The sequence below is a fragment of the Cydia pomonella genome, chromosome 7, assembly GCF_033807575.1.
Source record: "Cydia pomonella isolate Wapato2018A chromosome 7, ilCydPomo1, whole genome shotgun sequence".
Taxonomy (NCBI): domain Eukaryota; kingdom Metazoa; phylum Arthropoda; class Insecta; order Lepidoptera; family Tortricidae; genus Cydia; species Cydia pomonella.
Genome location: NC_084709.1, coordinates 8,626,112 through 8,639,641, shown reverse-complemented (window position 1 = coordinate 8,639,641; position 13,530 = coordinate 8,626,112). Strand labels below are relative to the sequence as shown.

The 13,530-nt window shown below is 35.3% G+C and overlaps 2 protein-coding genes across 9 annotated transcripts in view; both read left to right on the top strand.

Annotated features, from left to right (window-relative positions):
• The window catches only part of LOC133519756 (cAMP-specific 3',5'-cyclic phosphodiesterase), a 588,515-nt gene that overhangs the window by 316,071 nt on the left and 258,914 nt on the right, over positions 1-13,530 (top strand). The window lies entirely within an intron of this gene.
• LOC133519751 (uncharacterized) lies at positions 7,409-10,690 on the top strand. The gene is made up of 3 exons (XM_061853831.1): positions 7,409-7,602; positions 8,406-8,774; positions 9,320-10,690. Exon 3 carries the CDS (start codon positions 9,519-9,521, stop codon positions 10,260-10,262), a length of 744 nt encoding a protein of 247 aa, XP_061709815.1. The 5' UTR covers positions 7,409-7,602; positions 8,406-8,774; positions 9,320-9,518; the 3' UTR covers positions 10,263-10,690.

The following is a 13,530-nucleotide window of genomic DNA, read 5'->3' as shown; positions in this document are numbered from 1 at the left end:
TGCGTAGCAACTTCTGCTTCAATTCTTACATGTGTATTTGCGTAACTTAAAAAATATATTCATGACTGATAACTGAATAAGGGGAGATTTTTATTAATACTTTATGATAGAATATTTCTTCAACCTTTAAGTTGAACGTTTTCCCTCAGCGGATTGAATGAAACAGCATTTAATATTGCGAAATTAATGGATAAAGATTTTGGTTCATTCCTTTTCAGAATTTTTGAGTGTTACCTTTTTATATCGTAAAATCAGAAGATATAGAATCTTGCCTCAAAAACTTTATTTGACCAGAAATGGCACTTAACAAATAATTTTATATAAAAAAGTATTTGCTTACACAAAACAAAAATATACTTTCGTGTAATACCTAATAAGCCTACATAATAAATCTAATAACAAATGTTTATATTCACTAGCTTCAATTATATTATAAACCTAGGTGACTTCTTAACGTTAATACGTGTAAAGTGACGACGAATGTAAGGCAGCCTCTGTCTCTCAGACTACTTAGTGGATAAGGTGGATAGATAGGCATCGCCGGGACGGAAGCCGTTACCTTCGCGTGCCTGCACCACCATGCACCGACTATTTCCAACCAAAGGTCTTGACATAATAATAGGTCAGCTTATGTAAATGAAGTTGATAGCTGATAATTTTCAGCCCGAGCAAGTAATATCGTGCCCGTGTAACGCGAGATAAATTGCATCGTTAGATAATTTATCATTAAAACAGTCTTCTTCTTCTTCTTCCTCGCGTTGTCCGAGCATTTTGGCCACGGCTCATGGGAGCCTAGGGTCCGCTTGAAAATTAAACCCTAGAATTGGCGTAGGCTCTAGTTTTTACGAAAGCGACTGCCATCTGACCTTCCAACCCAAAGGGTAAAACTTATTGGGATTAATCAGGTTTCCTCACGATGTTTTCCTTAACCGGAAAACGACTGGTAAATGATATTTCGTACATAAGTTTAAAAAAAAATCATTAGACCCGGGGCTTGAATCTGCAGCCTCCGGATTGAAAGTCACACGCTCTTACCGCTAGGCTACCAGCGCTTTATTATGAATGCTACACTCAAATGCAGAAAAAATCGCATTCTCTTGCTTAGGAACTTGTTTGTTTACAAGGTGTGTAATTAAATACTCTTCTGCTGTAGATATAAGCGCCTTTTGCACTTTGTCACCTCAAGTCTTTCAATACCAACATGTCTCATTTTTTGATCCGTGATATTGTCATCATTATAAGGTAACACCAGTTACATTAGACTAGTCCAAGTTTATAGTAAACAGAAAAATCGTTTCTTGTTTTCATGGATTTAGCAGCTGGGCTGAAGGTCGCTCTTTACGAAAACTCTTTTTTGTTTAGTAAAAATGTATGGAAGATATGGCGGTGATAAAATATTCGAAAGATGAAAGGTGGACGTTAGACATACACAAACTGTAATAGCATTTATTAATATTTTTTTGTTGTTACTTTATTCGGCGAAAGGAGACATTTTCCAAACTTTTTCAGTCTATTTTGGAGCATACATACCTACCTATTTTTATTTGTTAAATAAGCTATTCAGTATTAAACTATATTTCGGTAAAAGAGCGTTCCTTTTTTTCCACTATCAAATTTTGTCCCATGACTTTGCAATGAAAAAAGAAATACTTCGCGTATCAAAATAACATTGTTCATATTTTTCTTTGATATAATAAAGGGATGATAGTCAGCGATAGCTGTATCATATCATATTACATATGTAAAATCTGAATACCTTTCCTGAAACCTTGGAGTTTCGCTAATTTAATGTTTCATTTCGTTTGGGTTTACTTGACTTTTCTGGTTTCCTTTTCTCGGCTTCCGAAAACAGTTAAATGAATATTTTGTAACAATATTAAAGGATAACAGAAATTTGTATTAGTTCTAGAAGAAATTTTCATGCGGGGACATTTACGATATTTAATGGTATCTTTTATCCAACAATTTACGTACATTAGGTAAATCAATATAACTCGCACTTTCGAAAACAAATCTTACGATACGATTTTATATGTCAAAAACCGTCACACCGCTCCGGATGTAGGGCATGCCATACGCTACACTTGAAAAATATTGCCTTTTCGTCAATCGATTATATACATAACATAACGTATTAAATAAGTACTCTTATTTTTGAACAGGAACAATGTTTTTATACACAGTATTTGTTTTCCTCGTTTAAACAAAGCCTTATGTTGGGAGTCCGGGGAGGTAAATAAAGACTTCGTGAACGCTTATTTATGCGGTTTCCGTCTTTTATTTGTGGTTTGCGTATAATTATCGTCAGTATTTACAAGTCAATAATTTTCACTTGCTCTACGTGAAAGTTACCTCTATCATAAGTTCACTGAATAAAACTTCAGATCTTTATAACAACAGACATTTTTAACAATAGAAAGTAACAGTTTTACGGTGGTGACCATATGGCTAATCATGCGTGATGTCTACTTCTGTTATTTTAATTTAATGAAGAACTTCTGTTGTTAAAAAAATGCCGAAAAAACGCCATTTAAGTCAGTTGTATCACCTATAAATGTCAATGCTATCTGCGTATGCTGAAATTGACGACAATACTTTGGTTGTTCGTTATACCCGAATCTAACAATCAAGCTTCTGTTAAGTAAACTTGGAACAATTGAGTAAACAGTTACTTGAATAAAGTGGAAAGAATGCTAGCCATATGCAAGCGGCTGCAGATACCGGCGCCGCTGTTTACGGGACATACAGTACCCCTTACCCCGCAGTTCTACTACATATGTACATAGTAATCACAAAAAGTGTTATAAAGGTAAAATTGTAATTCCTATAAGATCTTTTGATTTTTATACAATACAGTTAGCTGCAGTGATAGTGATTAAGCTTCCCTCCATTTAAGTTTATTTGCAGTTGAGTCAACTATCGCTCCAGCAAAATGTTGACGTTGACGATACTACTATTGACAAAAGTAGCCATCCGCTAATTATATCATATCATTAGGTAAACCGATATAAGTCGTGGCGGCATATAAGCCGATTTTGCTTTTATGACGTCCAAGTAGATAAATTTCAAATGTTTACAAGTTCAACTATTTAAAATTGTTCATAATGATTTACAGATATAGATGCCAATAATAGATGTCAGGCCCAGGTTATTAATAGTTCACTAACAGTAAATCTGAACTAGTTAGGTAGACACTGACCGAATAAGATTTCAATGAAATATGTTTAATTTGCGAACTCGATTTTTCCATTGTCAGAAACAAAATATCAGAGTCATTTGACTGCTTCCGCAAATTTCAGAGTTGTATATTCAATGAACACACAATTCACCTGAAAATCGATAGGTAACGTCAGGCCCTGTCCGTCGAAGAATGATAGTGACACCTTAAGAATGATGGGTCTTGCTCACTGAACTGATCATACAAGTTTCGTACCTTGTTTATTATTTTAGGTCGAAGGACACGCATTTATTTTGGACAGAATACGATAGGACCTACTTATATTGTGTCATAGATAAATAGTGTGGGGTTATTGAAATATAAACACATTTTCCATTGAAACTCACCCACGTTAGGCTTATAATACTATTCTCGAATTTTCACAATACGATGCATAATAAATGAAGAAAAAAAATGATTCACGGATATTACTTTTCCAGGAAGCAAAGCACTACACCAACAAGTGACGTAAAAATGTAGCTGAATTATGATCTACACATATTTAGCAGGCAACCCATTTAAACAGTACATACACAGTCTCGAACCTGCTGCCCGAAAAAAATTACGCGAATTAATCTATGGCACCGCCAGAACTATCGGAATCTATCAGCCCAGTTCGAACGTAGACTCATGTCATGTTATTTAGTTATCGTGAGTCTCGCTCGCATCAAGACTTGTCATCTGTTTATTAGAATAAAACTAATCAAGAAGCCAAATCAAAAGAGTTATTAGAATTATTACGCTTTTTACGATAACATATAATTCTGAACATATTTTTTATTTATTTATCATGGGATGATGAAATTTAGTTTATTAACTGTCTATCTATTTATATAGGTTAACTTAAATAAAGAGAGAATAATAAAGAAAATAAAATAGATCTCATTCTACTTGCATGATTCTATGTGTAATCATATTTTCGCGTGGTTTTCCTTAATGAAAGGAGAATTCAAGGTTAAACGTGCAATTTTCTTAAAGCGTTTTACTGGCATAGAAATTACATTAAAATGTATCCACAGGGTCGACTAGATCAAATGCCACTATGCTATTTTTTCGTCTTAGCTCTTATTTTAAACAACTTGTATTACCTACACGAGCTTCTGTCATCTAGTTATAAAATAATGAGTTACTTAGAGAACAAAGTGTACTTAGAAGGCGATCCGACCCATCATATTCGAGAAATAGATGCAATAACCTCATAGTTACAATTACTCCCGTTATCCCTACTTTATTATTTTAGCGTCAGTAATTTTGTGGTACGTACGACTTTGTTAATAAGATAATATACATTTCAGACACTATCTTAAGATAAATTTTGCCATAAATCAAATTTCTACAAAATAAGCTTTGCCAACTACATTTTATCAAATAGCTGTGCTTAAACACTTAGGTACTTCAACAGCTTTATGAAATAGTAAAAAAGTAGGACCATTAATTTTCATTTTTCCAGTTTCATTATACCTAAACACCGGATTTGATGTGGAGGTAAGGGTGTTCCTAACCACAGACATTAATATATTTAAAGGACTTTAGCTGAATTTTTTTACCTAGTTTTCAGTGTGTCAAATCTATGTGTAATACCTATAAGTAATTTTATTACATAACATATCCAGCGTTAACGGTCTTTAGGCAAAATATTGTGTAAGTATATTTCAATTAATTTGCTCTCATCGCTGTTGAAATCCGACATAATCCTTGAAGCGAAGAGGCCTAAGGCAAAATGATTATCATTTAAGCGAGCTCTGCATTTGACATTTCGCCGTAATGATCTGTAATTTTGTTTACGAAAATTATAAATTTTAGAATTAAAAGTCAGAAAATCGTAAAAAACAAATACTTTACTTAATTAAGTCTGAATAGCATTTAGTCGTTTTCTTTGTACATATGACAATTAATGTGGCATCCATTTCTGAAGAATGTTCTGTCCAGGCCCCACTCTGCCGATTACATTAAAGACGATTGAATGGAACGATAACGATGAATTGCCATTTGAGAATAAATTAATCGTGAAATTCATAACTTATACTAATGTCAATGAAATAGTCTAGTATCTGCGACAGTTTGTTTCACTGCAATGAATACCCCCTAGAAACGCTGCCTCACCACGTAAGATGATTAATTTGAGTATGAAATTTATTGAGCAAGAATCGGGAGAAGAATATTGTAAACTGAATGAGTTTTCTAGTATAGTAGTATTAGACCGCTTAACCGATGTAGAACAATATGAAAACTTGTTTGCATAAAAATCAGAATATTATCGGACCAGTATCTAATGAATATTAGATTTCTAAATGTGTATGTCGCTCTAGTATATCTCATATAAAAGTAGGAGAAATGGGGTTGATTATCAACATGCCTTGCCTAGTAGAGATTTATGTAGTAGTACTAATATACAAAATAAAATGTAGCAGCTTTTTATTGCTGGCCGTGCTCCGGATGCTTTCTTGACAATCATAATTTAGTTTTAATCCGATACAGCAGCTGGATTTACAACTTCCTATATTATAAAACTTGTCTGCTGGGTTCATTAAGAAAAGGATTTCAATTTTTTTTTATAACTTACTGCTAAAAGCGTATCTTTAGAGGAAAATAAATTCTTTTGTACGCGTTATACGTTGCTCTGACGTTGAAAGACGGACGAATATACACTTATTAAATATAAGTAAATACATAGCTGCAACAACACACGATTGCATACGATTTTTTCAAGAGGTACTCAGGAATGATTTAACAGTCTACGTAAATAGATGTACTTATTTGGCCTTAGTTAAGGTATATAAAGAGGTACTGTGAAGGTTGGAAATCTTCACAGTCTCTTGATAGATAGCTGGCAACGATTACTTGAATTCAGAACTATCGCCCTGCTGAAGGAATAAAGATCTGCAGGCGATTTCATTCTGAAAGTTGCAAGCATCTGAGTTACTTGACAGTTATATTGTGACGACCAGTTTGGCCTAGTGGGTAGTGACCCCGCCTACGAAGCCGATGGTCCCGGGTTCAAATCCTGGTAAGGGCATTTATTCGTGTGATGAGCATGGATATTTGTTCCTGAGTCATGGGTGTTTTCTATGTATTTAAGTACTTATAAATATTTATATATTATATATATCGTTGTCTAAGTACCCTCAACACAAGCCTTATTGAGCTTACTGTGGGACTTAGTGTAATAATATTAATAATATTTAGTTATTTATTGTGTTGTTTGAATAAAAAAAGATTATCAATTAAAATAAGAAATCTACCTGGAGCGTTTAAATTCCCCACCTCAGTTAGACCGTATCCCTTTTACAGTACTCGTAATTGGCTGGATTGATAGACGGAGGTCTGTCGTATAGTTTGGCAGAAAATCATAAATATGGTCAGCATTCATATTTTAATTATTTACTCGTATTCATCTACCGATGTAAGCTTGTATATATGCCTACACGTTTTGGGCGTCTGTTAGGTATATTACAATGTTTCCTATAAGTATATAGATATTTATTATTTCCAATTATCTGTGTATCGGTTACCACCCTTAAAATACTATTAGGAATTGAAGCCATATTTTCTAACTGCAATGAAAAATATAAATAGAAGATGCAAATGGATAGATTATATACTTATTGGTATGTATTGATCAGTCAGATAATAAAGATGTTCTAACTATTCTAACCCGCATGACTAATAGATGTGAATTTATTTTCGGCGTTACCGAACAGCAATCAAAGTAAACAATGAGATAAATAACGTAGAAGGTCGCCCTGCATACCTTAATTTTCTCGGAATCAAGGCATACCGTAGTCCCTTTGTCTCTTAGTCACGGGGAGCTTTGGCAATCGTTATTCATAACGTTGCAGTCATGTTTATCACGTTTATCGCCCCCGTCTCGAAGACTCATCTTTTCATGACTTCTCTTGTGTTGACGCATAACGCTATTTTGGGATGACTGTTTTAACACTGTAATATTGAAGTATCACACCTGGTAGCCGGCATAAAATATATAACTAGGCAAATTAGCATAGTAACGTTATGTAGTACCACTTAGCCGTACGTTATTTATATCTAATGCAGGCCAATCACATATTTCTGTCCTTATAAGAATGCAATTAAACACGAACGAATCAGGACATGTCGAGATTAATTATCGAGATAGTTAATTTGCCAAGACAGATGTCGTGAATGTCGCGTTATTTTAGCCAAGTCTCGCGGCCGCAAGCGCAGGTTCGGCGTTCTGGAGCGGCGCCCACGCAGAAGCTTCCGTCGAAACAAAGCCCGACGCCGACTCACCGCCACTCAGTCCACGCGCAAGCTTCACCGTGAAAACAACTCCCGAATATTCTTTCATTAGTATTTCAAAGTGCACTGGACTGTCTCAATTGGATTATTTTGGTCGTGCGTCTCAGGTTCGTTGTAGTTTAGCTTCTGTATTACTCTTATGCCTTTTAAATATTTTTATTCTAATTAAATTTACATGCAACTATAATTAATTCAAGATTTTCTACTTTATTGGAATTTAGTACAATAGGTACATTTCGTGCATCATAAAGTTATAACTTTAAGGTTTTAATCCTAATTGTCGATTAGAAAAACTGCCCTTATGAAGCTTGTCTTAAAATGTCTAAATATAAATGTGTAAATGATGTTAATAATACAGCATTATTGTAACTCAGGCAAGCAATGTAACAATAAGGCTCATGTTTAGCTAATCTGCCTTTAAAGGAGCCACCATTGTATTATATTTATAATTATTGAACCTAGTGCTGTGGAATGTACGGTTCAGTGGAAGAATAGTTCGTGCCACTGAGAAATTCCTCAACATCGTAATTTTAAATGCGCTCTAACCTTTGTCTGTTGGCTTACCGCCAACCACTACTATCAATTTCTATCAAACTGGGATTTCTGATTTACATTTATGCACCAAGCAGTTACTTGTTGAATAATTTATTGAGCGCAAGGAAACAGAGAAAAAGCAATTCATTGGATGTTTGCTTTTGTGTCTCTCATACAAAAACTTGATTCGTAGTAAATTATTTCCTAAATTGTAGTAATTGCAAAGAAATTAGAGCAGCGTTGTATTTGTCTTCCCTAATCAACTTAGTGTATTTGTATTGTATTGTATTGTACTTTGCGTCCCACCAAGTTTACTTAATATTAAAAATGTACTCTTAAATTTCTAATTTACGAAGCCATTTCTCACTCGTTTTAGATTTAATTACATTAAACCACAATGTCTCAACTGCAAGCCGGTCAGCAGCTGGTAAAGAAGACCATGGATGAGATGGTCCAACAAAAACAAACCACAGAAAAGGTTACCATTCAAGCAAGACAGGAGTTCCGCGAGAGTTTCCAAGCAAGTTACGAAGAAGAATTTGAAGAGGAGATTCATATCGATGCGCACGGAAACAAGACGTCAAAGAGAATAGAATCCAGCAGTGAGAGCTCTGAGCATTCTAAGAGCGCTGATGTCAAGGTGAAGGCTACGGGACTCAACGATGAACAAGTAAAAGCACTTACCGACTGCGCAAACCAGGCGGGACAACTAGCCCTGGACTCCAAATCCGCAAACTGAACGCATGTAATTTTCAATGACAATATTTGTTTTACCTCTTACTAACAAAACGTTTTATTAATTCCTACGCAATTATTATGGTTGAATAGACAGATCTAATTCAATATTACACTTAAACATTTTATTTAATTTTATATTATATTTGCAAGAATATTTTAAAAATAGCTAGACTTTACCCGACCACTAGGTTTAAATTGCAAATTCGAAATTGGGTCTCTTCGGAGTCAATTTGGCTTTAAAACAAACTGTGTTCTTGCCGACGTCGCTCCAAATTAAATGGAAGCGTGTTTATACGTACCCCAGAACATATAGCTTGATAGGCACGTGAAGCTCATAATTTATTCAAATATTTGTGAGGAATAACAAATTCTGTCTTTCAAAAATATTTCGTTATAAAATTATAGGCTAGCTATACTCGATGCAAAGTATCCTTGAAGGCTGGAAAATATTATCGTTCTCCTAAATAAATAATTTCCTTATATCTATCCTTGTAGCAAAACATTTAGGTTGAATTGAGTGTTTAACTATCCTAATAAAATTATTTGTTTCAGGTGTCCTTACAATCGTGCCTGTGATGGTGGTTTCAAAGAGTGTCAAAGACTGTGTCCAGTGTTCCTTATTATTTTATGATAATAATTATTTATAATAAAGCAAAATAATACGACATCATAAAATATCCTGAAATTTTAATAGTGTATTGAATTGTGTCGTCCGCTTAAGTGTAAATGGAAAGTGTAAGTTAGCATAAAAATGGAAGAGGAAGACGACGAACGAAAAATTCGCAGGGCAAACCTTGCCAAGTTTAGTTCTCTAAATTCTCGCGTAGTGCACCAGTCTCTTGAGGAGGGTTGCGTGCGAACGCAAGCTTCCTCGGAGTCCAATGACGCCAATACATCAAGCGTTTCCGCTACGGCCCAATTTAGTGACCGAAGTTTTGTGTCAAAAACAAACACGTTCTCCCGTAGCGGCACGTCTAGCTCGAGCCAAGAAGAATGCGAGGTGGCCCACACGACCGTGACTAGCGGGCAGTACTTGGCAGCGGCGCGCGTCGAGTCTGCCCGCTCTATGGAGAGTCTCCGTCCATGCAAAGATTCTTCGCCAGCGCGCCCAGCTAGCTCATGCACGGTGGTGCGCTCGCACCGTAGCTCGTTTCTTACAGCGAGCGAAAGGGATATCAGAGAGGCAAGAGGGGCACCCGCTAGGAGAGCCTTGTCTGGGGAAGACATGGGAGCTACAGCTGAAAAGAGGCGAGGGCTTTTTGCAAGTACGGAAAGAAGAGCATTACAGCAACTAAGTCTGCCACCTCCGGAGCGCAGACTAACGATTCTCAGTCCTCACAGTCCGCTGGCTACCACCGAGCTGCAATGGCCCTCTCCGCCTGGCATCCGTGGTAGGCGGAAGAAAGGCATGGTGTTGCCCAAATTGATCCTGCCGCGGAGTGACTCGGATGGTTCTGAAGTATTCTTTGAAAGGTTATTTTTTTACATTTTCTAATTTTAGCATATGCCCTAGTTGTACGTCTAGTTTTCAATTTTCGAGATACTATATATCATTTTATGGCACAATATTTTCTTCACATGTTTTTCGATGTTGTGTTAAAGGTAAATTATTATAATAGGTAAATTATTTAGAGTTGACTTAATTAATGTTATTGTTAATGTGGACCTAATGCCAACTAAATGATTAAGGCTGTAGGAATTCATAAAGTCTCCAAACATACTATAAAGAACTAACAATTGCAAACGTCTGACGTCTCACTTTTATAGAGAATTGTGAATCTGGGGTCATTGAACTTTTTATTTCTCTCGCACTGCTGTAATATTCTAGAACAATGGAGTTAGAATATATGTAGAACACTGAGACTGCCAACTTTTCAATGTATAAACGTTTATATCTGTCAATATTAAAGAATGTTAAATAACCGCTGAAACATTATTATTACGAAGATAGATTCTCCGACTTTCCTCTTGCCAAGAGCAATACATTAGCGTTCTTGTGTGCGTCAGCACGGAATCGTGATGTACATAAAATTTCTTAACACCAGCCGTGTTTATGTTTCTCAGTAAAAGTTTTAAATTGGAGTAGTTACTATCGAGGTATTTTAGCTCATTTTTTTTTTGGTTAGAGGGTAGGTAGTAAACACGGACACGAACCCCACACCAATGCCAAAAATCAAAATATTACAATTAAATACTATATTAACTGAACAAGTACAGTTAGTAAATTGACCGCATTATACGAGATATTTTGCGTTTGATTACTTGATCAAGATGCAGACCAAATATAATATCCGGTAAGTCACATTTATCTGGAAAAGTCTCGCGTTGAAACATTTCCCGCGAACTCGTGAAGCTTTAAATTAAAATGTCTGCTAGGTACACACAAAAATAATTCTATGAAGAAATAAACTAACATACATTTACGCTGATCTCTTTATGGTTTGTGGATTATGTTCACCTGTTTTTTCTCACAACTGCTGCTTCTCACTCTTTAGGACGAGAGGAAACTCGATTACGTGAAATTAATTTACGATCCTTGTAGCTTTGTGCAATGTAAATGACAAAAGAGATTCTTTAATAATTTAAAATTGTTTTCATTATATTCTGGTACCTTTTTAAAGCTATGCCATCTTTGTTGTTCTTATAAAATAAATTTGTCAAGAAATTTCGTTATTTAGATATTGACAAATAACGCACAAGCCTGAACCTTTGAAATTAGGATAGTGAAATTCGAAATATACCTTTTTCAAATATTATGTACCTATACCTTAATTTTTGAAATCCTACTACGAATATAAATTGTTTAACGAGGAATGTAACATGACGGCAATGTATATTTTAAATGTATACAAAAATTTCAAGACCAACATGTTTGTTACAACAGCCTTCTAATAAAACACAGAATAAAGAGTGAAAATCCGACATTTTCAGTTTACCTAATTGTAGTGACGTCTAGATTGTATTTTTATTGAGAACTTTAGGAACTGATACCGCTAAATCATTCCTTCAATCAATTGCGTAATTGGATTAAATCGATTCAGGAGCCTTAGTTGCACGTCTGCCATAATATTACACAAACAGTTAGTTTAAAGACAATGGAAAGATCGTAACGGAAGTGTAAATCTGTGGCAAGAAAAATAATATCCTGCGGGGTAAGACAACTCATAAACATTACTCCTTTCACCTGTACAATGAAATACGATAAAATTATGCGTACGAGTACAGTACGATTACGTATCACCATCAACATTCATCAAATATATTATTTTAGCATTATAATGACCTTTGTATAATTTATGTGGAATACTCATTATCTACTTGCTTACTTCTACAGAGTTCTTTCTAATTCTAAAAATGAAGTAGGTATAGGTTAGTCCATGCGGAAATGCATTACCAACCGTAGGTAGGTACTTCCCCCCAGTCTACCGAATATTTTCAATATTTCTAACCTACAAGTGGTTTAATTGTGTCATTAAAACTGCAGTATTAATAATTATTGTTGTCGATAAGATACTCGCTCATGTACTACAAATTTGATAAAAATGATTACATCAAACTTTTACGAGTTTGAGAGATAGTGTGTTAATCTGCACCAGCCTGATACCGGTTTGCTAAATTGAAACATGTTATCGCTCGATTGTGTTGTTTGCTTATCATATCAAAATATTTATCCAACCACGTTAGAAATTTTCGACGTGTCGTCATTAGCGTTATCATCGACACCATCATCATCATTATCATCGCATGACATGATGATGTGAGCGATGAACTCGATTTTGACCAAGGCGAGACTGGTGCGTACTGTGTAGTTAGAAGACAAATCCAGTATTCACTGCGACAAAATAGTAGTTGATCGTAGCCATATAGGGCATTGGCGTATGTCGAATATAGGTTCAATAGCGGCCTGAAATTTGTTACGTGGATAGTTTGCCGCTCGGTCACGCACCCCGTGGCTCACGGCTGCTGGCGGAATCTGCAGTCAGGTACGGATTTAGGTACTCAAATGTGTATGAATTTGTCAAGTTTGCACTAAAACTGATTTATTTAGTTGTTCAATGCTGGGAATTCAGTCGCACTGCTAAGTTTAACAGTCAAGTACGATGTACGCGCGTCATTTAGATAATATATAATTTTGATGTCACAATGTAAGTTTGAATTGATCTCCTGATTTTGTTATACTTGGCACCGTGTTTGAAGCCGCAGTTTAGATCATGTATTTTTAAATTTAAATTATATAGTGTGCTTGACTATCTTCGGCCTTTAGCATCATACAGTTGCAATGAACCATCATAATCATAATACATGGTATGGTTTGCTTTTTTTTTATTCATTCAATATATTTCTTTCTCTGCACCAATTCTAGGTATCTCGGTTTGGCTCTATGGTTGACTGGTAGAGAACGCTATTTGGCATATGTATAAGAAAATAAGCTGCAGCAGCATTTTGATGCAGAAAATTCAATTCCATCGTCTGAAATAATATAACATAAATGTTTTTTCCAATAAATATGTTATTACATTTAAATTCAGGAGGTAAATTTATTTCCACGACCCTTGGTAACTTTAAGGGTCTATAACCGAAAAAAAACCTATACTGGGTGATTTTCGGGTCGTGATCTCTCAAAAACATGTTAAGATGGGTATACTAAACAAATTTCCCCATGAGACAACAATCACATAATCGCAAAAAATCTATTCAATATCTTAAGGACCTGAAGTAGATTAAATGTTTGAGTCCAAGGACGAAATAAATCCTTTAAACGA